Raw genomic sequence first — 15330 nt, 5'->3', positions numbered from 1 at the left:
TCCATGCTGGTTCTCTCTGATCAACTGAAAATTTTCGAGGTGTTCAGTCACCCTATCCTTAATTATAGACTCTAGCGATTTCCTGACAACAGATGTTAGGCTAACTGGTCTATAATTCCCTGGTTTCCTAATCTCACCATTTTTATAGTAGCAGAGTGACATGTGCAATTTTCCAATCTAAAGGAACAGTTCCTGAATCAAGAGAACTCTGGAAGATTATAGTTAGGGTGCCTGCAATGTACTCACATACTTCCTTTAAAACCCTGGGATGGAAACCATCTGGTCCTGGGGATTTGTCACTCTTTAGTGCCATTATTTTCTTCATTACTGTTATTTTACTTAAATTAATTTTATTGAGTCCCTGTCCCTGATTTAGTTTGCTTGGGATTTCTGGCATGCTATCCACTTCCTCTACTGTAAATACTGATGCAAAGTAATTATTCATCATGTCTGTCATTTCCTTATTATCATTGATAATATCACCGCTTTCAGTTTTTAAGGGGCCAACATTGCTCCTGAATACCCTCTTTTTCCTAATCTAATTGTAAAAAAAAGTGTTGATTTTGATATCCTTTGCAAGTTTCCTTTCATACTCCCTTTTTGTAGCTCTTACTATCTGTTTTGTGACCCTTTGCTGTTCTTTGTATCTTTCCCGTTCGCCAGGATCTGTGCTATTTTTTGCATTTTTGTATGCTTTTCCTTTTAGTTTTATGCTGTCCTTTACCTCTTTAGTCGTCCATGGCTTTTTTTTGGCAAGTAGAACTCTTGCCTGAGGGGTATAAACTGGTTCTGTATCACACTAAATTCTTTTTTGAACATCTCCCGCTGATTTTCTGTCATTTTACCCTTAACAGATTTGCCCAGTTTACTTTGGACAGTCTCTGTCTCATCCCTTTTGAAGTCGGTCTTACCCAAATATAGAATAGCTGTTGCGCGTTTCTCCCTTTTAAACGTTACATTGAACTCGATCATGTTATGATCGCTATTGGATAAATGTTCACTCACAGTTAGGCTGTTAATTAAATCTGGCTCATTACTAAATCTAATATGGCATGCCCCCTTGTTGCCTCTAGGACATATTGTTGCCTTTGTACAGTCCCAGTAACCCTGCCTGAGAAAATGGGGGGAGAAAGCTATAGTTATTGTTCATCTGAGGGTCCTCTGAGAAAGATGAGATACTGTTCCTGAGGTTTGTGTTGAGCTTGGTTACAACAGTGTAACACATGGAAGATGGAGAGGTCGGAATGGGAACAGGTGGGGAATTGAGATCTCGAGCCACAGAGAGATCAGGATCACACTTGCAAACAGGGTGGAAATATTCTGCAAAATGTTTACCCAATCTGTATTTGGTCTTCTAGTGTAGAGGAGACTGCATAATCATAAAATTCAGCATACAGGAGACTTTGGTTTATCCGGAGGTTGTATGTCCGGAAACCTCGATCTACCAGCAGAAATCAGGAGCCGTTTTGTTAGGTTTTTTTTCTTCTCCTGGCTTTTTTTCCCCCCAACAGTCAGGCTCTGGAAAGTCTCTCTCAAGCTGTTGCTAAGCTACAGAGACGCTTCCAAGGTACGGGCCGACTGTTTGAAGCTGTTGCTAAGCAACAGTGTTTGTTGTCAGATACGGAGATGAAAACCTCCGTATGCTTCAACATTAACGCTGGTATGTCCGGCAGTTTTGATAGATCGGTCCCGTCGGTGCCGGATATAACAAAGTTTCCTGTATTAGACTGGAGGATGTCTCATGGAAGGAGTGTTAAAAGACCATGGTGTGGGTAAATGAACAGGTTTTGCATCTGTTAAAGTTGTATGGAAAAGTGGCAGAGATGGTAGAAGAATGAGCACGAGTATTCTGGAGGGAATGGTCCCTCCGCAAAGTGGAGAGAGAAGAGAGCAGGGGAAGATGTGCTTGTTGGTGGATCCTATTGAAGGTGGCAAATAATGATTTTGCAAATGTGGAGATGAGTTGGGTAGAAGGTGAGGATAAGGGGCCCTGAAAGCAAAAATCAGCAGCATTTAAAAAGGAACACAACAAGAGAAGGGGAAGGGAAAAAGAAATACACACACACATACACTGAGAAAATTAAATAAAATCATCTGTGAAGTGCTTGGGTGGAGAAATTGCAGGATGATTAAATTGCAGGTGTGATATTAGCAAGAGACAAAAGGAAGCATACTGAGAGAAATCAAAGAAATAAAAGACATATGAGACACAGAGTGTGTGAATAGCTAAAGGGGATAGGTAGAAAGGGAGGCATGAAAAAGCGGCAAGGCGGAGCAAGCTCCAGTGCCCTGGGAGTCTGGTGGAAGGAAAAACAGCTCAAAAGCCAAGGGTGCAGACCATCCCACCAGTAGCATTCCGATGGGGAGGGGGGTGGGGGGGGGTACACATCCCAAGTACCAGCCTGCTCCCTCCCTCCAACCCAGAAAATGTGGCACACTAACTCACATTGCCAGTACCGAATGCCAGAGTGAAATGGGAGTTGTAATTAAGGCCCAAAGTTGTTAAAGTCACTGTTAATGCCAGAGAGCTGCAAAGTGTCTAGGGGAAAGATGAAGTGTTGTTCCTTGAGCTTACGTTGAGTTTCCCTGGAACAGTGTAGAAGGCCAAAGACAGAAAGGTCAGAGTGAGGTGGAGAATTGGCATGTGTGGAGGAGGTGAAGCTTAACGTAAGCTCGGGGAACATCAACTCATTTTATTACTGTTTTCATGAGAATTAACAATTGATATCTAAGGTGAAGATGAAAGATACAGTGAAAGGTAATTCGAGGAGACATTTAGTAATGAAGAGGAATTTAGAATTGTTTTTGATCTCGTAGTAGTATGAGAATTTGACCATGCAAAGTGAGTGATGGTAGAGCTCAAGAACGTCAAGCCACATTTGTCAATGGATGGCTAAGCTGATTGTTCACCAACTGTGCTCAAGTTTACGGCTGTGGATTTGATAGCAATGTTGTAATGGGGGAGCAGTGAGCATGGGAGAATGTCTCAGCTGATGAGACAACGGTATTGAAAGAGGAGGTGGAACAGTTATGGAAAATGTTAACCCGAGTGGGCTCGAATTGGGGAAGTTTGGAGTGTGCGAGTGCATCTGTGAAGGAATTGCTAGGTGATGTATTTTCCAGGTATTAGAAGGTGATTGTGGGTTGGAGAGACAAGGGAATTCATAGAGGAGTTGCCATTCGTGAGCCAGGTTTTGGTCAAACCAGGATATTGACATGCTTTTCTGATTGGAGGTCTTAAATGGGATGGTCATATTCATGAGAAGAGCTGTAATTTTGTAGTGAAGTGTGGAGGGAGAGGTTTGGCTTCTAAATCTGGAATGCATTTTGTTTATGCATTCACGTTGGCAAATTGAATCGTGCATGATGATATTGGTTGGTTTTGCACTTGACATTGGCCGATGCAGCACCAGTTTCAAGAGCTACATATCTTTAGTGACTAATACTCATGAAAAATATTTGTCATGTACCAATGTTGCTCAATTGCCAGGGATGTACACCATGTTCAAAGATTAACCAGCAGGACCTGAGAATGTTTCACATTGCTAGAAGATAATCTTGCAGGATAAAATGGCTTCATTCTATCTTCCTTGCAAAGAGACCACACCCTGGAGCGACCAGAAAGCAGCAAGCCTGGCAAAAAGTTCTCGGCATCGTCCAGAAATGGTTGATTTACTTTCATTGTTGATTCAATGCTGAGGAGAGGGCATAACGGTCCTTTAAAGCTCACACAACTCCACCCAGCTTGGGCTGTGAAACTTCACACTCAATATGCCACCTGAGCAGTAGTAACTAAAATGTTGATGCCAGTCCAGATTCCCCACTTAGTGAGCACAGCCCAAAATTTAGTTTAAGATCAGCTTTGACAACTGAATTGGCAGCAACTGATGCCACCGACCAATATAATGACGATGAACCAGAGCTGGAATTCATAGATACTTATCCTTCTCTGTTCCCAGAAACAGAAATATCTACTTTATGTAGTAGTACTGATGTTCATGTAAAAGGACAAATGCTGGCAGAAGGGTAGCCCCTCCAAAGGTTTGTAAAAGAAAGTTTTGACTCCAACTCCACAACTCTGTGAAGTCTTGTTTGATGTATAGTAGGTTTGGTACAGATCCAATCTTTTTGTGCATATAGTACATCTCTTCCAATAGGAATTGTACCAGCTGGACCACCCAAACAATGGAGCAAGCTAATTTATCAGTTTGTTATAAATCGGTTGAAACAAATGACTGTTAGGAATCCAAAATAAAGGTCAAGAGGAAAAGCGTAATCCTTATATTCCAGGTTTTAGTTTAGACCTTTTGATCACTGTTACACTGGCAGTGCGTTTCACGCAGATTAGGAGTAGGAATCCGAGTTGATATTTTCTTCTTCCATGGATCAAGGGGCAATTTATGACGTGTGCCAATACCCTCATTGAGCCCTCGATCACTCAGCAAAGACCAGGGCCTCGATTTTAACTGACCCGTGGAGTCGGGATTGGAGGCGTGCGGGGGGTTAAAGTCCCGAATTCGGGGGTCCCGACACCATCCCGCCCCCAACCCGCCTCCATGTAAGTTTCAAAGGAGGCGGGTACCCACCCCGCACTGGGACCCGCCTACCCGAGGCGGGAAGATATTGGTGACAATTAACTGCCTGTTAACAGGTAGTTAACAGGCAGTTTTTAGCCTAATCCCTATTTTAAAGCTTGAAGTGTGGGATTCCCGACGGCTCCAAACCACACCAAGTTACAGGAGTCGGGCCGTCGGGTTGAAGGACTTGGCGGGATCGAGATGTCGGTGTTCAGATGAGTGATGTGAGAGGAGGAGGAGGAGGAGGGGGCGCAGGGTTCTCAGCAGAAGACCATATCCGCAGAGGGTGTTTCGAGAGCAATTCTCTACCTGAACTTAAGTGACGATCGATGTTTGAGACCGCATTGCCAGTGGCTGTGAAGGTGACTGTGGCTCTGAACTTTTATGCGTCTGGATCCTTCCAGGCTGCTGCTGGAAATATTAGCATCATCTCGCAGTTTGCACTGTACTGCTGCATAAGATAGGTTACTGAGGCTCTCTATGCAAAGAGAGATAACTTCTCATTCCCTCTTGCCAGAGAGAAGCAGGTGGAGCGAGCACAAGGGTTTGCAAGGATTGCAGGCTTCCCCATGGTGCAGGGTGCCATTGACTGCACACACATTGCAGTGCCTCATGTCAACTCTGCCATGTACCTGAACCGAAAGGCATTCTACTCCCTCACGTGCAGCTGGTGTGTCACCATAGGCAGCGCATTATGTAGGTCAATGCCTGGTATCCTGGCAGCAGTTACGATGTGTTCATTCTGCGGCAGTCCTCGGTGCCAGCTGTATTTCAACCACCGCGGCAAACCAATGGGTGACTGCTGGGCGACAAAGGCTATCCGTTGATGACATGGCTCATGACTCCGGTCCGCTACCCACGCACAGTGCGCAGCAGGCATACAACGAAAGCCATGCTGCCACAAGAAATCTGATGTAGCAGACCATTGACGTCCTGAAGCAACAATTCCGCTGCCTGGTCCGCTCTGGAGGAGCCCTGCAGTACTCGGCTGAGCATGTCTCAAGATTTTTCATGATATGCTGCATGCTGCACAACCTTGCCATCATGAGCAACAGCCCTTGCCACCACCTATCAGACAAGAAGCTGAGGAGGAGGTGGAAGAGGAGGAGGCGGAAGAGGAGTTAGTGGAATGGAAGCCGGTAACTAGAGGAAGGGAGGCTGCAACCTAGACAGTCCCTTTCTGTTGGGCTGTATGTAAACAAATAATTCAAGAGCGATACCAGTGACCTCAACTCCAACTCTCCATTCATCAACAGTCCAACACTCCTTACCTTTCCTCTGGCACTGATCATCACATTGTTCTCTTGCCCATAATGCAAACATAAAAGCCAACACTAAATACACATTCCAATCCAAATTTATAAATGAAATCATGCCATATTGCACACAAAAATAAAATAATCATCCTTGTGCATTCCCTTAGTGCCTCTTCTGTGTGCCTTTGCCTGTCCTAATGCTCCTACGAGGTGCCACCCAGTGGCTGCAGCATGGTTGGTGGAAGGCTGCAGACTTTCAGTGGAGGAGACTGCAGATGGCCTTGGAGAGTGACCTCGAGCAGCTCTGGGCCTAGAAGGCCCGGCTCCAGACTGCATCATCTCGACACGGGCGGCAGCAGTCTGGGCTGGCTGGTTGACAAAAGGGCATGGATGTTTAAAGCTATATTCACATTATGATATGGCATCACCAAAATATTTTATGTGCTCGTTATACATACAGAAATTTAATAATTTTGTAATATCTAATCGGAGTTGACTTAAAAGATCAAAAGTAATATGAATACTGATCTTAATTCTTCCTCACCATACAAATAATATCATACTCTTTGCTAAAAATAAGTTTTAGAAAGTCAAAATATTGTCATGATTTTAGAGCAAATCTGTGAGGATTTTTTTTCAGTGAATCAATGAAACTCGCCCTAAAGCTTTCTGTTCCATTTGTGCCTTCTCTGGTTGTGTGTTTCCGAGGTGTACCTTTTGTTAAATAGTTAGATGCTTGTATTGTCCAAAAGATGGAGCTCTAGCATTAGTTATTACAAATACACATCATCACTTGCACACACAGACACGGATACCCTGTGCTGCTGCACATGATAAGTCAGAAAATATTTATTGTTGTCTTCATATTATTGTTTCCCTCTGTGACTCTTCTCTTCACTTCTCTGTCCCTAACTAGTCTTTTTGCTGCTTTCTCTGTCCTCTTCTGCGTTCTGTCTTTTTCCTTAATTATTTCCTTTGCGATGGAAAGTGGTGTGACGTGATGTGGAGAGGGAGCCTCGAACAGCTCCCTTGTTATTCCTGCCCCCATCATGTGCTCCCCCCACCTCTTCGTTCCCCTCTGGTCCATTTTCCACCCCATCCATTTACCTCAAAGAAGGTTTCTCTGCTTTCAAAATGCTGCTTCTATTTTGCTCTTTATTTTACAGGTACCAGCAATTAGAATGTTTCTGTTTGTACATAATTGCACACAAAACACAGGTGAGATAATTGGAGGCTTACTGTTTGCTACAAAAGTCAGCACATGTTTTTTTTTTAAAAAGGAACTGGAGGATGAGGAAAATCAGTCAGTCTGTGTCTCTGTCTCTCTGCTTGAGTACACTTTCTGAATTTTATAGCACACAAAACTGAAGCTACAACAGATATGCAATTAGTTCACTTTTATGTTAATGTGTACAGGGGGAAGTGTGTGCCATTGATGAGATATTAGTGGATCTCTCATTGCATTGCTCATGAAAGATACAGATATAGTCTATCACACTCCCTCTCCCCCACCATGCTTTGTGCACTTGCTCCTCCCACCCCAAGCACTGTTCCCCACACAGGCTTACTGCTTCCCACCCCGAACACCTATGCCTTCCTGTGTTCTCCAACTCCTTTTGCTACTCCTTTGACGCCCACTACTTTCTGCCACTTGCTATTCCCTCCTACCATTCCCATCACACATCCAAACCTTCACCCGTTCTTCCACTTTCCTACCACCGTTTTCTCCTGATATGCTGAATGTCAACCTGTCCTCTCCCTTAACATTCATTACTTCGTATCACCTCACGCTCAAGCACCCATACATCCCCCAGGCCTGTTCTCTCCTACCACCTTTTTCTAGCTTTTGTTCGAAGCCCCATGCCTTCCTGTCACTCGCCACTCAATCCTACTAGTACCAGCAATAAACGCCCACTAGCTTCTTTACCTGAACACTTTTTGCTCCTTCTATCCTGAGCACCCATTCAGCCCCACCATAGCACTGCCAGGCTCTGGCTCCAGCAGCCACACACACCACCCCCCAACCCCCGCCCCCAATGTTCTATACCACCCTATGAAATGCAGCATCGCCGTCATCGTTCTACCACCTACCCCAGAATAACACTTTACACTACTTACAAACCCCATTAACCCGACTGTCCACTTCCTGCCGCTGTATTACTAAACACTTTCTACATCCCTAGAACCATCAACATCTTCCCTTTTATTCTGGTCCTTAAAAATGGTCAAAGAGAAACATTAAATTACCTCAGTTAAAAACATGTAATGATAGTCAAGACCACTCATTTATTGTTTTTAGTAAATGCTGAATCGAATTTGCAAAACACTGCTCTAAGTCCTAGAGTACCATCTAATGAAACAGAATTTTACTTCTGCAGATCAGTGGCCTGATTGCCCATCAGATAACATAATATCTTTATTGTTACAAAACAGCATATCTTCCAACTCACCATGGGCAATGCCACGAGAGATGTGCTAGTGCATAATATATTGGCTCTCAGTTTGCAGCCGGAGGCATCCCGTGAGGAAATGCCTCCAATCCGTGCCTACCTGGTGGTCCGGGAGGTACGGAGACTTGCGGTCCTGGGTACCCGCGGGCAGAGGCCCACGTATCCCAGGGGCACATGCGATTCGCAAGCACCCCTGGGATCACGTGGGCCGGCCCAACAAATGACAGAAGGAAATCCCCATCCATGCTTTTATGGGGATTCCGTACACACACAATCCCCATAAGTATGAATGAGAATACCCCAAAAAAGACCTCTACACTTCAAATAAACAAAAAAAATCACGTTTAAAATGAATTAAAATGGCATTTAATTAAATATTTAAAACAAAAATTTAATTTTTTGAAAAATAAATTTACATGTTTTAAAGGAGATAAAAATAAACTTACTTTATTTCACAGGTTTTTAAATGTATAAATTATAACATTTTATTTTTCTGTTTTTAAAACTCTTATGCTGGTAAAAGACCTTACACCTGCTTTTACCAGGCGTAAGAATTTCACGGGCATTCGCTGGGCAGGAGTTGGGCAAATAGCCTGCGGATGTCCTTTTCCCGGGGATGCGGATGACCTGCAAAGAAAATCAGATCGCAAGTTCTGGGTTTTAGCGCATGCCTAAACCTGGAACTTGCGCGGCCCTTACGGGTATGTATACACATCGTACGCACCCGCAAATTATGGCCCATTATTATCTTAATCGTAACCAGAAAAGTAACAAGAAAACATTTTTTGTTGGGACTGTGCAGCCTTGATTTGAGAGTCATTAAGCATATTTATTCAATGTTTCATTTTGTGAATTAAAAACATAATAAAATCCATGCTAAGTTAAATCAGTTGCTTTATTGAACTATGTAAATCCTGCATCTTTATATTTCCAAAATTTAATTGCAGAATATCTTTAAACTATTTCAGAAACAGACAGATAGCAGTATATCCCTGTAGATGTCATTTAACTGTTTTGAGCTGTAGACTGATAGATTGAAGCAAAGAAACCGGTTTATTCTGTCTATACTGTTGTCTCCTCACCTGAAGATGCTGATTGTTGATTGGGTATTCTTGCTGGCTGTGCCTCTTTGGTATCTCATCCAAGTTGTCATTCTTCATACATGACTCTAGAAGATCAGCGTTGGCAGGCTGTTTTTCCATGGAGGACATCTCAAAAAAATAAAGTTCTTTTTTCACCTGATGTCTTCAATCACTTTCCAGCAGATGTCACTGGATAGCAATCAGGCATTAGAACTTGGGTTAATTTTTTCTCTCCTTAGTCAAGAGGTGGTGAGGCCAATTGTTGCTTCAACTGGTGCCCCAGCTGAGGTTAACTAAATCAGCATAGACCAGGAATCATAACTGGAATCTTCTGGCCTCCTTAGCTTCAGGCTAAACTTGGTGCCTACAGAGTATTATGTATAGCTTAGTGTTACACCCAGTACGCCATTGGAGGAGCTAAGCAATAATCTTAAATTATTTTTAATACATTTGTTCTCTTTTTCAGAAAATGGAACATAGACCGAAGAATCCTGAGGACCAGAATATATATGCAGTCAGAATTCAAAAGCCAGTCACTGCAACTTCATTGAGGCTGAAAAAATCCTCTTACCCTAAAAAGAAGAGGAAGATCAGTCATGTTGGTGTAAAAGGAAAAGGTACAGAATTGCTTTAAATTTTGCCAAATTTAGAAATATTGCAGCATTTTAGACCTACTGAGAACCAATGTTCTTTATTCAGTACACTTCATATACCACTGAAGTTGGAAAAATGTTCTGGAGCAACCACATGATGGGTAACACCACCTTGTGAAGTTTGTGACATTGATGCCAAGCAGTGCTAATTCACATGGTATCCCTTGCTCCCATGCTGTGCAAAAGGAGCCAGTATGCGGAGTAACTGCTTACTTTCCCCCATGAATGAACAACATTCTCCACTCTTGCATGTGTTAAATTTACACATTTTCAGTGTTTTCCTTTTGGATTTTTTACTGGTGTTGGATAGAATAGATAGATGTTTTAAATGTTCTGCACTTGCTTAAAAATTAGTTGTTTTGAGAATTAAAAAAAAAAATCAGCATTGCTACGTTGACACCCATGTGAACGGTATTGGTTAATGACCCAATACTTACTGTTCTGGCTGACACTTGTCATCAGTCAGTAACAACTTGTATTTCTATTGCACTCCTCACATGTAGAAAAAAAATCTTAATGTACTTTTCATTAAGCTCGAGGGGAAAACAAATAAACTGAGTATGTAGGGTTGGGGCCTGAAGGTACAGCCAAAGAGCAGGATTTTGAAGAGGTATTTGAAAGTCGGGAGAGAAGTGACTGAGTGGAGGGAACTGGGTAGGGGGGCTTTAGAGGATAGGAAAATAGTGGCTGAATGAGCTGCTAGTAGCTGGGTAATAGGTGTAAGGATATTTAAAGTCAGATTTTATTGCCAATTTAAAGCATTTTTAAAATTTGTTTTATTAGTGTCAGCCGTGGCTCAGTTGGTAGCACCCTCGCCTCTGAGTCCGAAGGTTGTGGGTTCAAGTCCCACTCCAGAGACTCGAGCACAAAAATCTAGGCTGACACTCCAGTGCAGTGCTGAGGGAGTGCTGCACTGTCGGAGGTGCCGTCTTTCGGATTAGATGTTAAACTGAGGCCCCGTCTACTCTCTCAGGTGGATGTAAAAGTTCCCATGGCAGTATTTCGAAGAAGAGCAGGGGTGTTATCCCGGGGTTCTAGCCAATATGTATCCCTCAACCAACATCACTAAAACAGATTATCTGGTCATTATCACATTGCTGTTTGTGGGAGCTTGCTGTGTGCAAATTAGCTACCGTGTTTCCTACATTACAACAGTGACTACACTTCAAAAATACTTCATTGGCTGTAAAGCGCTTTGGGACGATCGGTGGTCGTGAAAGGTGCTATATACATGCAAGCCTTTTTAGTGTACAAAAATGGGAGAAAATCGGTGGGGAAAAAGTGTGACTGAAAAAGCTGGATAAATTCAAGGAATCAGTTTCAATCAATTTTTATTTTGAACATTGTTAATGTTCAAGAAAACAAGGAAGGGACTTTAAAATGGTGAATGACAGCCCACAATTTTTTACACAGTTCACAGACTACACGTCTGTGGACCTCATCGTCAGACGCTCACTAACCTCTATGTTTATTGTTTAGACTCCTACCTGGAAATATCTGGTGAGATAATAAAAATTGTTGGAGAGTATGCACATGGAGACAGTTCTCATCTTGCCTTTAGTAAGAAGTGACTTGGTGTGTGACCTGAGTCAGCTTTTGGTTGATGATCTTGGTCTTCAAGTGATTCTCAGTATCGTTACTGTGTCGGTTCTTGCTCCTCCATACCTAACAGTAGTGCAAGACTGAGTTTTGCTGGTACCAAGAATATTGTCTTACAGCAGTACCTACTGATGATACAGGTCCCCTTAAAAAATCCAAATTGTACAGCCTTTGTTTCTTTTCCTGTAGAAAATCAGATCCAGATTCCATATATGTTGCATCAGTGACCTTAGCATTGCACATACAGCACACAACTGCATGCTGATGTTACGGATGTGGTGTGCTACATTTGTAGATCTGATTTTTAGTCAGGAAAAATGGGAAATTTTGTTTCTCTTCTCCTAAAATTCATGATGAAATTATTTTTTCACTAATTTACCACCCAAAAATAAAATCTGGAAATTGGTGAAAACTGACTTTAATGATTGCTAAGCATAGGGATTGGGGGAAGAGTGCAATCTGATCCTAATTTCTGTCTCATTGGCATTAATTGACCTGTGATTTGGATTTATTGTAAGTGTAATATTTCCTGTAGTTATTTGTATAATATCCACCTCTGGCCAAACTTAGAAAGGCTTTAAGCATTTTTTTAAATATTCGTTCATGGGATGTGGGCATCGCTGGCAAGGCCAGCATTTATTGCCCATCCCTAATTGCCCTTGAGAAGGTGGTGGTGAGCCGCCTTCTTGAACCGCTGCAGTCTGTGTGGTGAATGTACTCAATCCCACAGTGCTGTTAGGGAGTTCGTTCCAGGATTTTGACCCAGCGACGATGAAGGAACAGCGATATATTTCCAAGTCAGGATAGTGTATGACTTGGAGGGAAACTTGGAGGTGGTGATGTTCCCATGCGCCTGCTGCCCTTGTCCTTCTAGGTGGAAGAGGTTGCGAATCTGGGAGGTGCTGTCAAAGAAGCCGTGGCGAGTTGCTGCAGTGCATCTTGTAGATGGTACACCCTACAGCCACGGTACGCCAGTGGTGGAGGGAGTGAATGTTTGAGGTGGTGGATGGGGTGCCAATCAAGCGGGCTGCTTTGTCCTGGATGGTGTCGAGCTTCTTGAGTGTTGTTGGAGCTGCACTCATCCAGGCAAGTGGAGAGTATTCCATCACACTCCTTACTTGTGCATTGTAAATGGTGGAAGGCTTTGGGGAGTCAGGAGGTAAGACACTCGCCACAGAATACTCAGCCTCTGACCTGCTCTTGTTGCCACAGCATTGTGTGAAATACTGCAGGACCTTTACCATGGTTGATGGTCATGACTTCTGCTAGCACTGTCATTCAAACATGACATGGCCACCTGCCAAATATGCCTGTAATTTTCTGCTTATAATCAGAGAGATTGTCTCCACAGGACATCTAGAATTCTAAGGGTAAAATTGAGAATAAGGGCAAGCACAAATTAAAGATGTCTACTGGCACTGATCCTTTGGCACTGCTCAGTGCTCAGGTTATACCTTGGATGGTGCTGCCTCAGCTATAAATGAAGATTATTGATTTGGCAATACAGTACTTTGTCAGAGGAGACAGCTTGACACCAGCTGATGTTTACCCCAAGAGGGCTCGGGCTATATTGGAGTTGGTAGCTTTCATGGGCTGGATGTCTGACTCAGTGCCACGATCTATTCTCTGCTCGACATTCTAATGTTCATCGGGAAGAACTCGGTGTACCTTTTGCCAGCCCATCCCAACCTCTCTGATTGACACCATTGGGGGACTCCAGAAGGATGGCCAAGCCATAAACATGTCAGGGCTCTTCTGCAGCACATCTTCCTACATAAAGACCTTTTATGGAGCATTTAACACTCTCAATCAGAGATCTTTTAGCTTCTTTAGCAACGGTTTCATCTACTACTGTGACTTAATGCACTTGAACGTACTTAGCTTCCCTATCTACAATGCCACAAAGGATTACCCTGGATATGACAACTGGTTTCTGTTGTGGCTCATTGGTAGGACTCTGTCTTCTGAGTCTGGGCCTAGAAGGTCCAGCTGCACCCCGCAGCATCTCGGTGTGAGCCAGGCATTCTTGCCCGGCTGGCTGTGTGGCACTAACAAGGGCACTGGCAGAGTGGCTGGCAGGGGATCAGACACACCGTCAACCTGAGAGAGGATAGCAGGTGCCTCTCTCATGGAGCCAAGGGCACTCTTTTGAGACAGCGCCTCAGCACAGATACAGCTCTGAAATAGAAAAGAGTGCAAGACTGCTGTGACGCTTTGGAGGCCTCTGTCAACAATCGCCCCAGAACCAAGGTGGCAGCCACCTGAGCTTCCATGACAGCAGTGTGAGCTGCCATAGTAGCCATTTGAGCTTCCATGGTCGCAGTCTGTGTGGCCATGGAAGTTGTCAGAGCTGTCAGCAGAGGCTCCACCATGATGGGTGCTACTGTCATGGTGATGGAGCTGACCACTCAGTCCATGTTTCTGTGCTCTGTGCGAAGCCTTTAGACAAGTTGTAGCTGGATTCCTTCATGCTCTGCGACGTTGTGTGCAAGCTCTGTGGCAGGCTGCCCAGTGCACCTATAATTTCCTGGTATATGCCCATGAGCCTTCTTCGTTGGCCTTGGACCTCGAAGTCAACATCCGAGTCCTCTGCAGCAGAACTAGTATGGTACCTCGCCCCTGGTGAGCTGGCAACTGTGGCATCCTATCCCCCTGCTCTAGCTACTGCGTCATTTTCCCAATGAGTTACCATGTGTAGACACCTCTAAACTAGCCTCTAAAGTACGCGTGGTCCCTGTATCTGAGCTGGTGCTTGCAAGAGTCACATCGAATGACGGTGCATCTTCTGGAAAGATGCCTTCCTCTGCCTCGACTGGCACAGGCGTTTCCACATTCTCAACACCTGAAATGAAAAGGAGGGATAAAGGTTAGCTTGTGGTGTGAAGGGAGGAGCAGAGAGAGAGAAGTGGGTGGTGAAAGCATCTTCAGCTTGTTGTGCGTAGTGTGAGGGGTGAGATACAGGTCAGAAAGGACAAAGAGGATTAGGTGTGAAGGAACCCTGCATGACGGATTCTCCAGCATTGCCAGTCGCCACGGCCTTGACTCTACCCCTGCCCATAATAGCCAGTATGCTTTCTTCAAGGGGAGAGTGTGTGCAGGTGGGCTCTTGCTGCTCCAGTGCTAGCCTGCTGTCTTGAGTTGTGTGTGACCTTTTCCTACAAGAAAGATGGAAGTATGATAGTGGGAGTCTTATGAGGTGTTTAGATAATGTGCCTGTCATGGAGGTATAGTTGATAGTCAATGTGTAAGATGTGAGGTGTGGGTAAGTGAGGATTGTAATAGTGGTGAGTGTGAGGAGAAGAAGGTGTAGTGAAGTGTGGTGTTGTGATTGTAGGAGACTAAAGGGAATTAGGGGAGGGGAGTCTTGTGAGTAGTATGGCTGTAAGTGGTAGAGGTCTGAGCAGAGAGCAGTATTCTTACCTTGACAACTCTAGTGAGGTCATTGAACTTCTTCCGGCATTGCAGCCATGTCCTGGGTGCTAAGCCCAGCTCCTGGCATTAACATCTGTGTTCTCTTCCCATTGCTGGTATAGTTGATGCTTGGAGGGCATCCTGCCCCCTGGAGGGGAACAGCATGTTCCTCCACTTATTAACTGCCTGCAACAGGGCCTTCAAGACAGCATCCAAGAACCTTGGTGCTCTCTCAGCACTTGCTTTAGCCATATCTCTGATTGCCTGGTGTCTGCAACCATAGTGCACCTCCTCTTTAAGAG

The 15330-nt window shown here is 44.1% G+C and overlaps 1 protein-coding gene across 5 annotated transcripts in view; it reads left to right on the top strand.

The window, feature by feature from the left end:
- Window positions 1-15330, top strand: part of LOC147101798 (regulator of G protein signaling 3-like) — a 311192-nt gene that overhangs the window by 25184 nt on the left and 270678 nt on the right. For all 5 annotated transcript variants that reach the window (XM_085965760.1, XM_085965756.1, XM_085965757.1 and 2 more), the window contains exon 2: window positions 9832-9982. In XM_085965760.1, coding sequence (XP_085821886.1) covers window positions 9835-9982 — 148 coding nt within the window. In that variant the 5' untranslated portion in view covers window positions 9832-9834. The remainder of the gene's footprint in view (window positions 1-9831; window positions 9983-15330) is intronic.

The sequence above is a fragment of the Somniosus microcephalus genome, chromosome 23 (assembly GCF_052327205.1).
Source record: "Somniosus microcephalus isolate GS21.2 chromosome 23, FLI_Smic_1.0, whole genome shotgun sequence".
NCBI lineage: Eukaryota > Metazoa > Chordata > Chondrichthyes > Squaliformes > Somniosidae > Somniosus > Somniosus microcephalus.
This window is presented reverse-complemented; position numbering and strand designations above follow the sequence as displayed.